This window comes from Anoplopoma fimbria, chromosome 24, assembly GCF_027596085.1.
Source record: "Anoplopoma fimbria isolate UVic2021 breed Golden Eagle Sablefish chromosome 24, Afim_UVic_2022, whole genome shotgun sequence".
In the NCBI taxonomy this organism is placed as follows: Eukaryota; Metazoa; Chordata; class Actinopteri; order Perciformes; family Anoplopomatidae; genus Anoplopoma; species Anoplopoma fimbria.
The window spans coordinates 15,565,241-15,580,350 of NC_072472.1; the positions used below are offsets into that span (position 1 = coordinate 15,565,241).

General features: G+C 37.6%; 2 protein-coding genes across 3 annotated transcripts; both read right to left on the minus strand.

The window, feature by feature from the left end:
• Positions 1–771: 771 nt before the first annotated feature.
• On the minus strand, positions 772–6,740 carry snx12 (sorting nexin 12). 2 transcript variants are annotated; one of them, XM_054625256.1, is made up of 5 exons: positions 6,334–6,740; positions 3,897–3,992; positions 3,358–3,482; positions 2,933–3,023; positions 772–2,429 (listed from the first exon to the last, which is right to left on the minus strand). In XM_054625256.1, the coding sequence occupies exons 1-5, from the start codon at positions 6,496–6,498 to the stop codon at positions 2,424–2,426; spliced, it is 483 nt and encodes a 160-aa protein (XP_054481231.1). In that variant the 5' UTR covers positions 6,499–6,740; the 3' UTR covers positions 772–2,423. The 2 variants fall into 2 exon arrangements, with proteins under 2 accessions (XP_054481231.1, XP_054481230.1); XM_054625255.1 differs by lacking the exon at positions 772–2,429 and having other exon boundaries at positions 2,921–3,023.
• A 71-nt stretch (positions 6,741–6,811) lies between these two features.
• On the minus strand, positions 6,812–14,693 carry LOC129113109 (cytokine receptor common subunit gamma-like). Its single transcript, XM_054625254.1, has 10 exons — positions 14,653–14,693; positions 14,221–14,281; positions 11,950–14,043; positions 11,278–11,368; positions 10,619–10,788; positions 10,192–10,325; positions 9,912–10,077; positions 9,047–9,152; positions 8,615–8,675; positions 6,812–8,436 (listed from the first exon to the last, which is right to left on the minus strand). Exons 3-10 carry the CDS (start codon positions 12,011–12,013, stop codon positions 8,227–8,229), a joined length of 1,002 nt encoding a protein of 333 aa, XP_054481229.1. The 5' UTR covers positions 12,014–14,043; positions 14,221–14,281; positions 14,653–14,693; the 3' UTR covers positions 6,812–8,226.
• Positions 14,694–15,110: the final 417 nt, after the last annotated feature.

The following is a 15,110-nucleotide window of genomic DNA, read 5'->3' on the forward strand; positions in this document are numbered from 1 at the left end:
CTTTACTGGCGCAGATTGTCTGCAACATAACGGTTTTGTATTTTGAATTCACCTAATCGGAGGGAATTTGGCTAGCTAACAGTGAAAACACATTTGTCTCTAACTGAGGGTCATTGAAATGATGCATTGTGAATTAAAAAAAGTTGAAGAAATGTGACTTTCTATTTTTATGTAAATTAATTATTGAGAAAATTTAGAAATGAAAATAACTCTCTTCGTAAATCCCCCACCTAAAAAATGACAAGGAAAAAATCTAACCAATTGGTAGTATCTCCTGTCCAGTGGCTGTGATTACATATTCATTACATGTTCAGGACATGTTGTTTTGTAGAGGATGTTGTAGTAAAAGGGATTGTTTGAATTAATTCATTATGCTGGGAACGTCCATGCATTTTTTCCAAAGTGAAATATAATCCAATCTCACCACACCAGTCATTTTCATACAGTCCCTTACTTGCCAGTCCAAAAGTAAACACTACACTTTGACAGTTTCAAACATATTTAACATTTAGTAAAATCTTTAAGCACAAGTTGTGCAAAGAAAGTCTTCCTCCAATATTTGCTCAAGTGTTTTCAACCTCATCGCGTTCTTTTTCCATTTCAGTTAAATTAGGTCATCTGCCAATCTGCAGCCATTCATCCATCTCCCATGACTCTCTCTGATCCGTCTCACTGCTTCTCATCGTGACACACCAATCACAAACTGGAAGGGGAGTTTGACTGATTCTATTTTTCCTCTTTAAAATGTAAAAGACACATGTAGACATGAGACAGCAGGCAGCAGGGAATTTAATTGGAGGACAGAATTAAGAAGTTCCTCGTCACCAATAGCGGAACTGCAATGATGACATGTATTAATACACCTCACAGTAATTAAAAAAAAATAAAGGTGCAGAGTAAAGCCTAAATGAAATAAATGCAGAATAAAGCCTTATTTCAGATCATTAAACCAGATGCTGATTACGCCTTTAAACAATGAAATATTGTTCATATAATGAACCTATTGTCACAGTGCTTAGATATGGTTATTTACCCAACTTAACGTTCCCAATAGCTGATTTGACAACACACAGCCAGAGTGTAGGCATGATGATGTAACAGCAGAGTTTAAACAACTTATCATGAAACAATCCTGTCTAAGAGCATGTTCAGAACATAAAACTTAGGGGAAACTATTGACTGGAACAAAAATGTCACTGTCACTTATCATGATGCTACATGTTGCTCGACTTTGGGAGGTTATCATCAAAATCAAATCTCCGCTAGCAAAAGACATTAATCCAAGCAGGAAATTACCCTCATTTTAAACTTGATTAAAGCAATTTTAAAAGACATTCAAAAAACATAATAATCAATTGTAAAAAAAAAAAAAAAAATATATATATATAGAGCTATGACAAAAAGGTTATATGGAAACATGTTTTCTTTTTCACTGATTACTGAATCAAAAATAATGTACATACTGTATGTGGAATGACTGAATAAAGACACAACATCAAACAATTTATACATTGGATCTCTTAGTTTTGTCCAGGAGCAATGTTTTTCCAACACCGTTGATACTTATCAGTTCTGACATTTCCACCAGCTTTTAAATGACGTGATGTCGAAATAAATGTACATGGGGCAGGTGCAGCAGTCTGTATTGTCTTTGCAATAAGAGAGAGAAAGAGACAGACATGAGAAATGATGTAGAGACATGTTGAAGCTTACATGGATTTGGTCTTTGCTGTCAATCTCAGAATCTACTGATGCACTGATTAATGTAATGGCACAACATTATAATACTATTCACAGAAAAAAATATGACACTTATCCATGTCTGTAGAAACTGAATTAAGTGAAATATAGATCTCAGTCAACAGACTGAACAATAACATGATCACAGGCATGTAAAAAATAAAATTGAGGGCGACACTGAGACAATTATATTACAAATAAAGCATGCACATTTTGCCATGCAGTCAATGATTAATGCGGTTGATAATTACATTGTACCAGGATTAGTCAATGGTGATGTGCAGTACTTATCCCCAGTAAACAATAGTTCACATAACTCAAAACACTGGCAGCGGCCTGATACTGGTTGAGCGATAAACTTCTGAAAGCCAGTTTTGAATAAACAACAGAATGACTCAAGTACACTCATTACCAATTAAAAACTTTCAACTGCAATTGAGATTTTACATTCATTCATTTTTGTAATGCTTGATAATGGTTAACGCAAAACTGGCTTGCAGAACATTCTTCCCTTTGCAGCACAGAGTAACAGCTTGCAGTCAGCTCTCTGTGATAGTTTATATATGGTGTTTGAATTGTACTTCCTAAGTTTTTGTGAACTATCGCCTTTGGTCTTTAGTGCCCATGCAGCCACCTTCCAGAAAGCTCTTGAGACAGGATCAAATAAGGCAAACTTACTTCATTCATACCTAAAAAAACAAAACAAAGAACAAAACAGGATCAGAACTCTTATTCACAGGCTGCATGTATGTTGCACATTAGTGCCATATTTAGACATTATATACAATCATGAATATATGACACTCATTAGGGAAAGACTGAATGAATTGAACATCATTTTTATAACTGAAAATTGTGATTAAGCGCCAAATCGTAATGATACAATCCCTAATACTGAGGGGTACTTTCCTTATGGTGCGCTTATAAAACAAATGCACTGCGGAGATTGTTTGAATCACTATCAAGATGTCGTGATGTATATCAGAAGAACATACTCCAGCTCCAAGATAAAGTTAATATGACTTATACAATGGAATACGCTGGGGGTAGAGAAAGAGAGAGAGGCAGATAAAGCAGAAAGACAGAAAGGAGAGATTACGAGAAGATGACAGGGAAGAAAAAGGAAAGAGACAGCCTGATCTTCATCCCAGAGTTTAATCCCCAACCTCCCTTAGTAACCCTAGTGTCGTACTTTTCCAGGAATGTAGTGGCGGTCAATGCTTTCCTCTTGCAGAAACATGTGAAGACAGCGCTCATTCTGGGCCAAGGGATGACCTGCAATTCTACAGAAATATACACAGACAGACAATAGAAAAAATACACTCGTTTTAAGTGCTTTTCATGGAGACTGGTGAGATACAATTGTGGATTAGTTAGTTGACGCCCAAAGTCAGATAAGATTAAGTCTTGTGTTGGGCTAGACAATTTTGGCAATGACTGACTTCACGAACATGTGAATTTCAGTTTGGCCCAGCACATTTTGTGGCTAGAGATCTTGCAGGAAACCCAATAACAGCCGTTAATGTGAACACATTTTTAGGTGACAAATACATTTTATTGATTTACAACTAAATATACAAAGTGTGTTTATTTTAGTTTAGAACTGAACTTACTGACCTGTTGATGAACTGCTCCAGGCCCGATCGCCGCTCCTCAATGAAGGACTCGTCAAAAAGACCCCCATCGCCGCGGAACGGCAACTGTCTCTTCAGGGCTTTCCCCGGCAGAGATGGTACTACAATCTGAAGGTGTCAGGGATCAGCACAAATGAAAGGAAAGATAAATAATGTGCACCAAAATATGAAATCCAAAGTCCACAGTCGCTCTGCTGTAAAATCAAAATTGCACACAGTTACATCAATATATTTGAGTTCCAGCTAGGTAATAAACTTATTTAGAATGGCTATGCAGAGGCATGTAAACCAATTCAACATATTTAATAAGGAGGACACCACAAAACTTTCATTTGTATTCACTATATGAACCCGGAAGACCAACCTACATGCTCATCCTACTCCTTACTTTAATCTATGAACGGATTATTTTATCCCAACTGCGACATCAACATTGTCAGTCATTAGATCATTGTACATAGCAGTTTACAATGATCCAGCCTTCTTAGATGATTAGACTGAAACACATTATTGCTCACTTACCTTACTGTCTCTTTCCAGCTCAATCTTTAACCACTCAAAGTCACTATATCTTCTTCTCACACAGGATTCCTTCAGTTTGAAAATGGGAAGGTTTGTCTAAACAGAGAAGTAGAATAAGAAAAAAAACATGCTTTCAATTCATATTAAATTAAATCATTTGGAGGTCTGCTACTATCATGAGTGCTGGGAATCATTGAGGAGGTACTTTGAGAGACAAATGTGTGACAAAAACAATTATCTTACAACCATAAATTGACTTAATTAATGGCATGAAAGCAAACAACTAGACTAGTACGCTAGTTTGAAATGAGAATGCAGTTCATTCATGTATACCGCTACAGTTATATCTGATGCTGCAAAGTATGTTTATTTTCATCATAGATTACTTTACGGCCAATTTGTAAATCATTTAGTTAACCAAATGTGAGCAAATAGGGAGAACTGTCAAATTCCCAGAGCAAAATGTTGTCTTCAAACTGTCGCTTGTTATGTCGTACCAACAGTGCAAAACCCGAAGAAAATAAATTTTCAATAATTTAAGGAAATACTCACATTGCAGCAGCAAATGGTTATCAAATATCAAAAAACATTTTAACACTAGTTTTAACTGTACTCAGTGAAAATGTCAATGTATGGCTTGTCCATAAAATGTTAAAGTGACTTTTAGCCTTGTTTCATGTTTATTTAAAATATAATTAAAGATGCCCGCCAAGCAAACCTGTTTCACAAAACGCTGACAAGTTTACAGTTCGATTGAAAAGGCAGATTGTGTGCGATTCATTTATTTACAGTAAGTAGCTCTCAATGCTTCAGTGGTTACACACACGGTGATCCTGTTGCATGACTTTCTCCTGATGCCCTGCTGTAGACAGGCTGTGGTCAGTGAGTGTAGTGTAATGAAACGATGCTTTCCAGTGAAGGTTGACTGGTCTGTTTTGTTTAGGTTTGTCTGGTGTATTTGGATATGCAAGTTAGCAAAAAGGTACGTTAAACTAGTTAACCACACCTCTGCTCCTAGAAACGTGGGGTCATTAACCTGCATCGTATATGAATGACGTCCTACAAATCATTCACATTATGAAACAGCCCAATGTGTACATTATAACACATTCTAATAAGTGTCATTTGAAATTGTACTAAAGAAAAGTAAGTCACAATTAGGAAACGTAGGCATCTGCTTCCTGAAAATGTTTTCTTTGACACATTTAGCAGTGTCAGCGATTGTGTAACTGACTCTAACGTGCTCAGCGGCCAGGAAGAAGTTGGACTATCGTTACTCTTCTGACGTTAACTAATAACTACTTTTATTATACCCATAGTAATAACGCCCGATACATTCAGCTTATTTTGAGTAACAAACTTCACTGCTTGTCATTTGTCCCGTTTCCATTAAACTGCCGACATTTTCCAGTCAAAGAGTAACGTTACTAACAGTTAACGTTACTAGCAGTTGACGCTACTAGCAGTTGACGCTACTAACAGTTGACGTTACTAGCAGTTGACGCTACTAACAGTTGACGTTACTAGCGGTTGACGCTACTAACGGTTGACGTTACTAACAGTTGACGTTACTAGCAGTTGACGCTACTAACAGTTAACGTTACTAACGGTTAACGTTACTAGCAGTTGACGCTACTAGCAGTTGACGCTACTAACAGTTACGTTACGTTACGCTAACAGTTGACGTTACTAACGGTTGACGCTACTAACAGTTGACGCTACTAACAGTTGACGTTACTAGCGGTTGACGCTACTAACGGTTGACGTTACTAACAGTTGACGTTACTAGCAGTTGACGCTACTAACGGTTGACGTTACTAACAGTTGACGCTACTAACAGTTGACGTTACTAACAGTTGACGCTACTAACAGTTGACGCTACTAACAGTTGACGCTACTAACGGTTGACGTTACTAACAGTTGACGCTACTAGCAGTTGACGCTACTAACAGTTGACGTTACTAGCGGTTGACGCTACTAGCAGTTGACGCTACTAACAGTTGACGTTACTAGCGGTTGACGTTACTCTCCTCGTCCGGTCTAATTAAATGATCTTTGTCAAACACACTTGGCGTAAGACGGCTAACCTTCCTACATACAGTCTCTGCGTCCTACGATAGGCAGGCGGACGGTATTATCGTGATCCTGGGTGTGTTCACGAAACTTCTCCCACCCAGCCCTCAGACTTCGGTTACACTCAGAGCCCCTCGCAGGCCACTCACAAGCCCCGGTCCTTGATTTCTACTGGAGCGCCATCTTGACGCACTCCAGGCGCCCAACCGTGAACGTCACAGCCCGACCGCCGTGCTGACTTCGGCAAAGCGGGCTGAACGTGCTAACTAGCTAGCAACAACACTGTAATTACCAGTTAGCTTAGCAACTTAAAGCTAATGCTGCAACAGGGGAGCTCGTGGCCGGTGGTCTGATGAAAACCTACCCGCATGCGGACTTCGTAATTTGTGTAACGGTTCCGTCCAACTCCAACGGTTTGTGGATCGTTAACGTCTATTTCCAGATAGTTGCTGGGGGGCCCGTACGCGTCCGTCAGGTCCTGGGGCTTTGAATTCAACCGGCGAGTGTCGGCCACCGCAGGATCTGTCATTTTGTCGGGTTGTTATTTTTTGGACGACCAACGGCGAATCAAACCAACTAAATGCACGGTTATAGCTTAAATGTCATCTGAAGACATCAACTGGTTGCGATAGTTGGTCTGTTCGGCTAGGGAAGTAGCGCTAGCTGACTCGTACCGCTCTCTACTTGCGTGGGCCAGCTGCCCTGCGCCCTTCCTTCATGAATCTGAATCACGCGTAGCCTCGGCCTCAGCGGGGCCGCGCTCTGCACGCCCTCTGCCGGGCGGACAGGCGACTACAGAGGCTGCTTCAATGTCCACCAGAAGAGCAAGAAAGCTTCAGACGTAAATGAACATGGAATGTATTTATTGAAACAAACACAACCTAGGTCGTGACAGAAAGCCTATAAAGCATACTGGATGTAGGACACAAACCCTCAAATACAAAAACGTCCCACCAAACTGAAAAAGTACATTTGAAGATATTAAGACACATTAATTATACACATTAATAGGAATATGAAAATGTTGACGCTAGGTTGAAACTATTGTTATATTAGCCTACTACGAGTGATCATACCATCTTGTTATTGTAATGACATGGTGCCACTTTTCTAATGAGCCATCATTTATTACAGGGTTTAGCTACTGGAGTGGCTTTTAAAAAATGCATAATTATCCACTTGTGTTGTATAGAATAATTTCAAGGCTTTAATAAGAACATATTTTGGGTTGCCAGTTTGTGAAAACTCACTTTGGCTAGCATTTATCCTTTAATTTGGTAATAATGCCGCTAAAATATATTAATCCACTAATAGACGCTAACTGTTTCTCACTTTCTAATTACCAATCAAGTCTGCATGTATATATGTTAATATATATAACATCCAGTATTTAAATTGTAAACCAATTTTTTGTTGTGTTTTAGGAGTTCTAAAAGATTTCCAGACTTGACAACCCCAATGTGCAGGTAGCATTAGTAAGTGATGAATTTAACCATTATAAAGCTAGTAGTTCATAACTTACAACTTATAAACCCTTCATAAAGGATACTTTATTAGAAAGTGGTGATTTGACTGGTCGAAAGAGGCAACAATGAATGTTTCCTTCTCGACCATTACATACTGTGTTTTTCTGTTAGTACTTTAATCAAAAAATTTACTTTCAATCAGCTATTGAAATGTTTTGCTGTGATAGTTAAACAGAAGAGAGTCAAGGTCACATGAGAGTAATAATATTGTGCACGATAAAAACTAGTCTATTTTGTGATTTAAGAATATGGATTTGTTTTTGTTTTTGGATTTTTTTTACATCTTTAACTAATGTTTACTGACAACCATGCTTGAATGAGGGCTTATGAGGTGTTAGAGGAAGAGGATGTTTTAAATGCCCTTTTTTTCTGATACTTCAGGGGAACTTCTTCTTGTGTGGTGAAATATACAGAACACTAATGAAGAAAGAGAAAACTCTGCGGCATAGCAAATGTTGGCGCATGAAACTGCTATGCATGTAATTGATATATATTTATACCCTGAAGCATGTTTTTAAGAGGAACTTTTGAACTGTGTGCCACTAATGGAAACTGAATTTAATGAAGTGGTTCAGAGTTTTTAATTTGTGGTAAACTAAACTAATAGGATTGGGCATTTTATTTTATTTTAACTTATAACTGCTGCATCAGTTATGACTATTAATCCATTATCTGATCTTTTCAGTCATGCAGGAGAATTGCATTGACATTTTTGACGGAGATGCCTCCTCCTAAACAGAAACCATCTCCTCCTCAGATGAGACTGTGGAGGTGGAGGTGGAGGAGGAGCAGGAGGTGGACAGGTCTGATTCGTTCCCAGGGATGAAGATGGGGCAGGCCTCGCTGTCGGACTGGGAGACATGGCAGTACTCACGGACAAGACAGGGACGCTCATTGTAGTTAAAACTCTCTTTCAGGCCTTTGGGGAATTGAAACCAATCCTTAAAAAAAGAGAAACACGTATGAATTGTTTTGCTGTCACCTCACATGATCTGTACATGCCTTTCGAAGACCGCAGTGTTTTGGTATATAGTTTTAATAAACTTCAGAATGAAAAAAGATTTGGTTTGAATCCAGATTCATGGTGTGATGGCGGCAGAGAGCACGGATGCTACAAACCTCGATGTTGTGAAGATTCGGTGATGGCTTCGGAACCACAGGGATGAAGATGATTCTGATTCTGTATGGAAGACGGGCACATTTTCACTCTCACATGATCATAGCTCATTACATTATTTTGGTTTCCCTCTGCTAGTCGACATTGTAGTTGAGCGATGTTAAAGGGATATTCTACTTATTATGGACTGTGCTCTTACATGTCAAATGATTAAAAGTGCATTACCAAATGTGAATTTCATTCCCGTCATCACTTATATTTACTGCTGCTTCAGAATTTTTTAATTTTTACAGCACAATAACAATTGATAACCGTTTGATTAGGTACATTTTGTCAATACTAGTAACTGAGTAAATAAGTATGCACATTGCTGGTACTCTGTAGTACACTATAATCCTATAACTACCATCATTTAAACATTCCAAGGGACCCACCTTTCATGGTGCAGCAACATCATGACCAGTAGGACGAGGATGAAAGCACCCACCACGTACATCACCGGGGTCCACACAGACATCAAACTGTTTCTTTGATTAGTGTCTGTGTGGGGGAGAGAGATGTGGATTGAATTTGTTTCACAATCTTGTACCTTTGCTGTTTTGTGCACAAACGTATTCTCATACAGCAGTTTGATATTGTGTGCTCACAGGTGGCTCCTCACCCTTTAATTCCTTAATTCAATCCCATGAGACACATCGGCTCAACTTTTTAGGAAAATTGCCCCCATACTGGCTCTGTGCCTGAGAGAAGAATGTTATATGTCCAATATAGGAAGAAATGTTCACTTATATTGTCTTACCCCTTCTCCATAACTCATACAATTAAGTTGATATTTACAACTCGTAACAACTACCCCAATGCTATCATATGTACCCATTGTCAATCAGATATAAAGATAACTTATATAATTACTTCTCTTACACCCTACCAACCCTTCCCTATACCTATACCTCTTACAATTATTTTATTGTAGATGGTATTTAATAGATTTATATTTTAACCATTCCACACATTTTAGTAGTATGGAAACAATGCATTTTTAAATTAAACTTTCCTCTTAAATTATAATCTGTTAAACCTTTTTTTTATGTTTCCCAAAAGTAGATTAACTCTTGCTTTATACATTATTTGTGCAGGCTTAAAGCTTTTCACTTTAAAAACAGCCTATAAATGTGTTTGCTTTATCCCACATTGTCAACTATCCTGATGGCTCTTTTGATTACTTCATTCTTTCAGCTACGAGCTACAGTGAGCTACTTCATATTGACCTTTTCCACAGCAGACATTTTGCAATTTTACCTGTGCTGTTGTTTGAACCCCAGACCACAGGCTCACTCCAGTTACTCCAGAAAGTAGGCCCTCCACAGTCGAACCCCAATCTGGTCCTGACTTGCAGCTCATACAGGGAACTTCTCGAGGGCAAGTTGACGCAGTATTCCTGCACCCCATTACTGACTAGATAAAACTGTGAACATTAAGATGGAATTAAAAAAGGAGATGGGTGCAAACTGAAGACAATATAAGGGAACAAAGAATGAAATAGCATGATGAGAGATTTCTGATCCTTCAAACTGCTTACCGACCACTTCCTGTTGTTGACCCTGTAGCGAACCTCACTCTCCACACAAGTTAAAGAGTTCTGGCTCCAGGTGAGCCACAGGTTAGAGTCGGATCGATTCTGGACAGCCACGTTAGTTGGTGGATTTAACTTGACTGGAGACGATAAAGACAATTAAATGATATAGACTCCATAATGTGATGACAAGGTGCCAGGCAGCTAATATATTTTCCACATTCTTTATTCCCTTCATTTCCTTCTTTTTGTCCTGTTTTTATGTCTGAATAACAGCATTGTTTTTCCTTTGCTAAAAGAAGATTATACATTTATCTTACAGTTGTGCTGCATCACTCCCATCAAATATAATTTCTCTCCTTCATTGACTAATTTACTATATTGAATAGTACCTCCCAATGTTGTGTTGATAAAGTAAAATAAATAAGCATACCTTTTGCTTTAAGATTATGCTCCCTCTGAGAAATCTGTTTGCCATGTACCAGTTCGGTGATAAATGGGCTGAACCTCTGGAGTGACTCGTAGGGTCGGTTACATCCAATGTTTGTATTGTTCTCTGACAGATAGGTGGGGCACTCGCTTTTTACTTTTTCATCCCCAAACCTGTGGAGAAATCACAATTCAAACATTGACCTACAAAAAACATTGTGGTGGTTATGTTATTCTCAGTTATTTCGACTTTTGAAACCTCTAAAAGTAACAGAGGTTTTAATGCTGTAAAGAAATGTCTTTGGTCAATAGGGATAAATAATAGTAAACTGGCTGAAATTGAAACAAACTAAAACTAAACTGGAGCAGTTGTTGGCGAGGTACATTAGAGAAATGATATAAGGGCAATTGAGTTCCACACTGACAAATGCAGACCATGATCATGTATGGAAAGTGATTGCACCCCAGATAAATGCTCAGAAAGAAAAAGTAGTATAACATCCTTTCAGAAGATCATATCACGTGTAAAAAACACCCTATTTTAAAGAGTTAGCTTTACTTTTATCTACAAGTCCAACATTTTATTCTTTGCAGTTTGATCAATTCAGATGACATAACATAATGTGTTTTATTTTGTTAGGATTGATGACACTAATTACGAACCAGCTTTTGAAGGTGTAATTGACTTCTGGAGTCCCCTGCTTATTCCAGGAACAGTAAACATACTTCAGATTCACCACCAAACAGTCTACATCTGTCAGAGACACAAGAGGGTCGGGACAGAAGAGTTTCATGATGACAAGAAATCAAAACTTATTGGGTTACGCACAAATGGTAATATACTAATTTCAGTCCAGTCATACATAGACAATGAGGAAATGGCAGAACAATGACGTCAAAGGGAATTTACCAAAATGTGCTTGATCAAGGAAGTAAAGCTTTACCGTTAACTGATATTTTAATTCAATTTGACAATTTAAGGGATTAATTATTTACCAAATTAAGGCCTTATTGTATTTCCTATTCATATTGTGCTGTCCCCCCCTTTGTAATTTCGATATATATTTTTAGAATTGGTATAAAAAATATGATGAAAATGACTCAGACATTGTAAAAAAAATTTTTTATCATGGATTATTAACTAATACTAGATATAAAATTGAAACAACAAAAGCAGCTTCACATCATGTTCGTCAAATGTTAAACAGTTTGATTATGCCAAAAGCCCTTAAGCAAATTCAGTTACTGCTCAGTGCCATCCAAATAGGCTAAACACAGTTATATTTATATCACAATTCACTTACAGTTACAATTTTTAATTCTAAATGTTCTTACCAGGTGGTTCTTTGGCAAACACATGTCCTGTTAGACAGAGAAGCAGAAGCAATCTAGTTGGCATCGTGACACACAGAAACAGGATGCTCTCAGCCTCTGCGCACGTCTACTTCTACATCTCAGTATCGATATGTTGGATATTTATGCGTTTGGTGCTCATGACATGACTGCCGTGCGTTTTGTTTCCTGTCAGAGGAAGCTCTTTACTTATTTGGTTTTACATCAAGATGACAATCTTGCAGCTAGGCCTTCTGCTGTATGGCTGTAATATAAAGTAACACAGAGACTAATAAAAAAAATGTTTTTGAATACAGGCTACTACAGACTACAATATTCCCATTAAAGTTTTTTCAAAATTTGTATATAACTAGTATGGACATTTTTTTTTAAAGTGTTTAGTTAGGTTGTAAACAAAGTGGACACAATATGCATTCCTATGATATTGCTGAAGTAAGTGAACAGCAGAGCACTGCCATTTAAGTATTGTTTACCTCTTCGCAAACAACTTAAAGCTCATCATGTTTTTGAAAATCATATCCCTTGATGTCAAAATGTAAATTAATCCAGTGGCAATTTGCTAAAAATGTTACAGAAATAGATAATTGCTTTGTGAAATCACAGAACACAGATTTAGCCATTGAACATTTATAACTTAATTTCATGTCATTTTTTGTTTATTACCGGTATTACAATTCTTTAAAGGCTGCTAAAAAAGTGTCTCCAATATGTGTTAGACACTGTGTAACTGATCAGACATTGGTTATTTTCTGAGTTTCTGACCTTCAGTCACTAAATGTGCTAAATATGTGTAAAAAAGGAAACCTGCTGCTTCAGAACAGTGGCGGAGGAAAGAGAGCAGGTGGGAGGAAGATGGTGGAGGCAGAAATCTAAGAGATTAATATCTCAAAAACCTAGGGGAGTTTTTTGGTCAATTTAATTTTAAACCATTAACCATTTTAACTTCTTAGCAAAAGAAAGACAAAGTGGAGGGAAAGCCAAATCTACATCATGCTTTTCATATGCTTGTGGTTATAGTATAAGTTTCTGATGAAATTTTGCTCTGTTTTTCTTTGTCAAAATATTTGGAAAAGTCTGTCATGTGTATTTTGTTAATGACAGAATTAAATCAAAATGTGCATAAAAAATATTGAATTTAGATTAAATTAGTTATATTGACAGTTTATCTCTGTAGCATCATGTCAGCAACTAGCAGCTAAAACACACTTTGTGCATGACAAAGTCATGTGATACCAGATAAGCTTTTTGTGTGTGCTGTTCCAAAGTTGAGTTGTGTGGGTTTGGTTTCCTGTCAGAGGAAACTGTTTCAGAAATAAAGATTGAGAGGTTATACCTACATCTGAAGTGTTGTACAACAATACACATACATACTGCTAAATCTTCTTTGTTTAATAATCAAAGACATATGAACTACCTTTATTTTACAATCAAACTAATTTACAAAATTATATATTTAGGATGTATTATGTGTATCCGTGATGCAAGCAATCAACCCCCACATCTGTGATTAACATTTTGGAAAGAAGCTTTTCTCAGCTAATTTCCAGCAAATCGAACAGGGTTTTTTGTGCGTAACTGTGGTTTCCTTGCTCTTATCTTGTTTTATATATTTTTGCTAATCTCCAAGAGCTACTCCCTGTGAAGTCATTCAACAGTTGTAAAGAATGACATGGTCAAATGAAATACTGGAAATAAAAATGTGTATATTATTGATATTATATCAAAGGTGATTATAAAAACTCATGATTGCTGATGGATCTAATGATGGTGCATATCTGTACTTGTGCTGCATAATCAAGTCCTCAACAATGAAAACTTTTCAGTCATGCAGGAGATCTGCATTGACATTTTTGACGGAGATGCCTCCTAAACAGAAACCATCTCCTCCTCAGATGAGACTGTGGAGGTGGAGGTGGAGGAGGAGCAGGAGGTGGACAGGTCCGATTCGTTCCCAGGGATGAAGATGGGGCAGGCCTCGCTGTCGGACTGGGAGACATGGCAGTACTCACGGACAAGACAGGGACCCTCATTGTAGTTAAAACTCTCTTTCAGGCCTTTGGGGAATTGAAACCAATCCTTAAAAAAGAGAAACACGTATGAATTGTTTTGCTGTCACCTCACATGATCTGTACATGCCTTTCGAAGACCGCAGTGTTTTGGTATATAGTTTTAATAAACTTCAGAATGAAAAAAGATTTGGTTTGAATCCAGATTCATGGTGTGATGGCGGCAGAGAGCACGGATGCTACAAACCTCGATGTTGTGAAGATTCGGTGATGGCTTCGGAACCACAGGGATGAAGATGATTCTGATTCTGTATGGAAGATGGGCACATTTTCACTCTCACATGATCATAGCTCATTACATTATTTTGGTTTCCCTCTGCTAGTCGGCACTGTAGTTGAGCGATGTTAAAGGGATATTCTACTTATTATGGACTGTGCTCTTACATGTCAAATGATTAAAAGTGCATTACCAAATGTGAATTTCATTCCCGTCATCACTTATATTTACTGCTGCTTCAGAATTTTTAAATTTTTACAGCACAATAACAATTGATCACCGTTTGATTAGGTACATTTTGTCAATACTAGTAACTGAGTAAATAAGTATGCACATTGCTGGTAATCTGTAGTACACTATAATCCTATAACTACCATCATTTAAACATTCCAAGGGACCCACCTTTCATGGTGCAGCAACATCATGACCAGTACGACGAGGATTGATTAGTGTCTGTGAGGGGGAGAGAGATGTGGATTGAATTTGTTTCACAATCTTGTACCTTTGCTGTTTTGTGCAGCAAAGGTACAAGGTAGCAAAGTTTTTTTCTTTTCAAATAGAGTAGACTGAAAGCAAAGAAGTCACTGTTTCTGAAATGTTTCCTCTGTGGTGTCATTTACTTGTTTGCCAGTTGTGTTAACTGTAACTGCAAATACTTGATAAAATGAAGTAAATCCATATATTTTCTTTAAATAATTGAGTAAAATAATTAACTCTCCAAAGCAGGAAATCCAGAACAAAACTCAAAAATAGACATAGTTAGATACTAAACAGCTTTGCAACCCTTGGTGGGCTTTACTGTGAATGTGATTCATGATGTGTCTGTGAAGCAAGCTTCCTTCTGTGAATTTATTTCATTA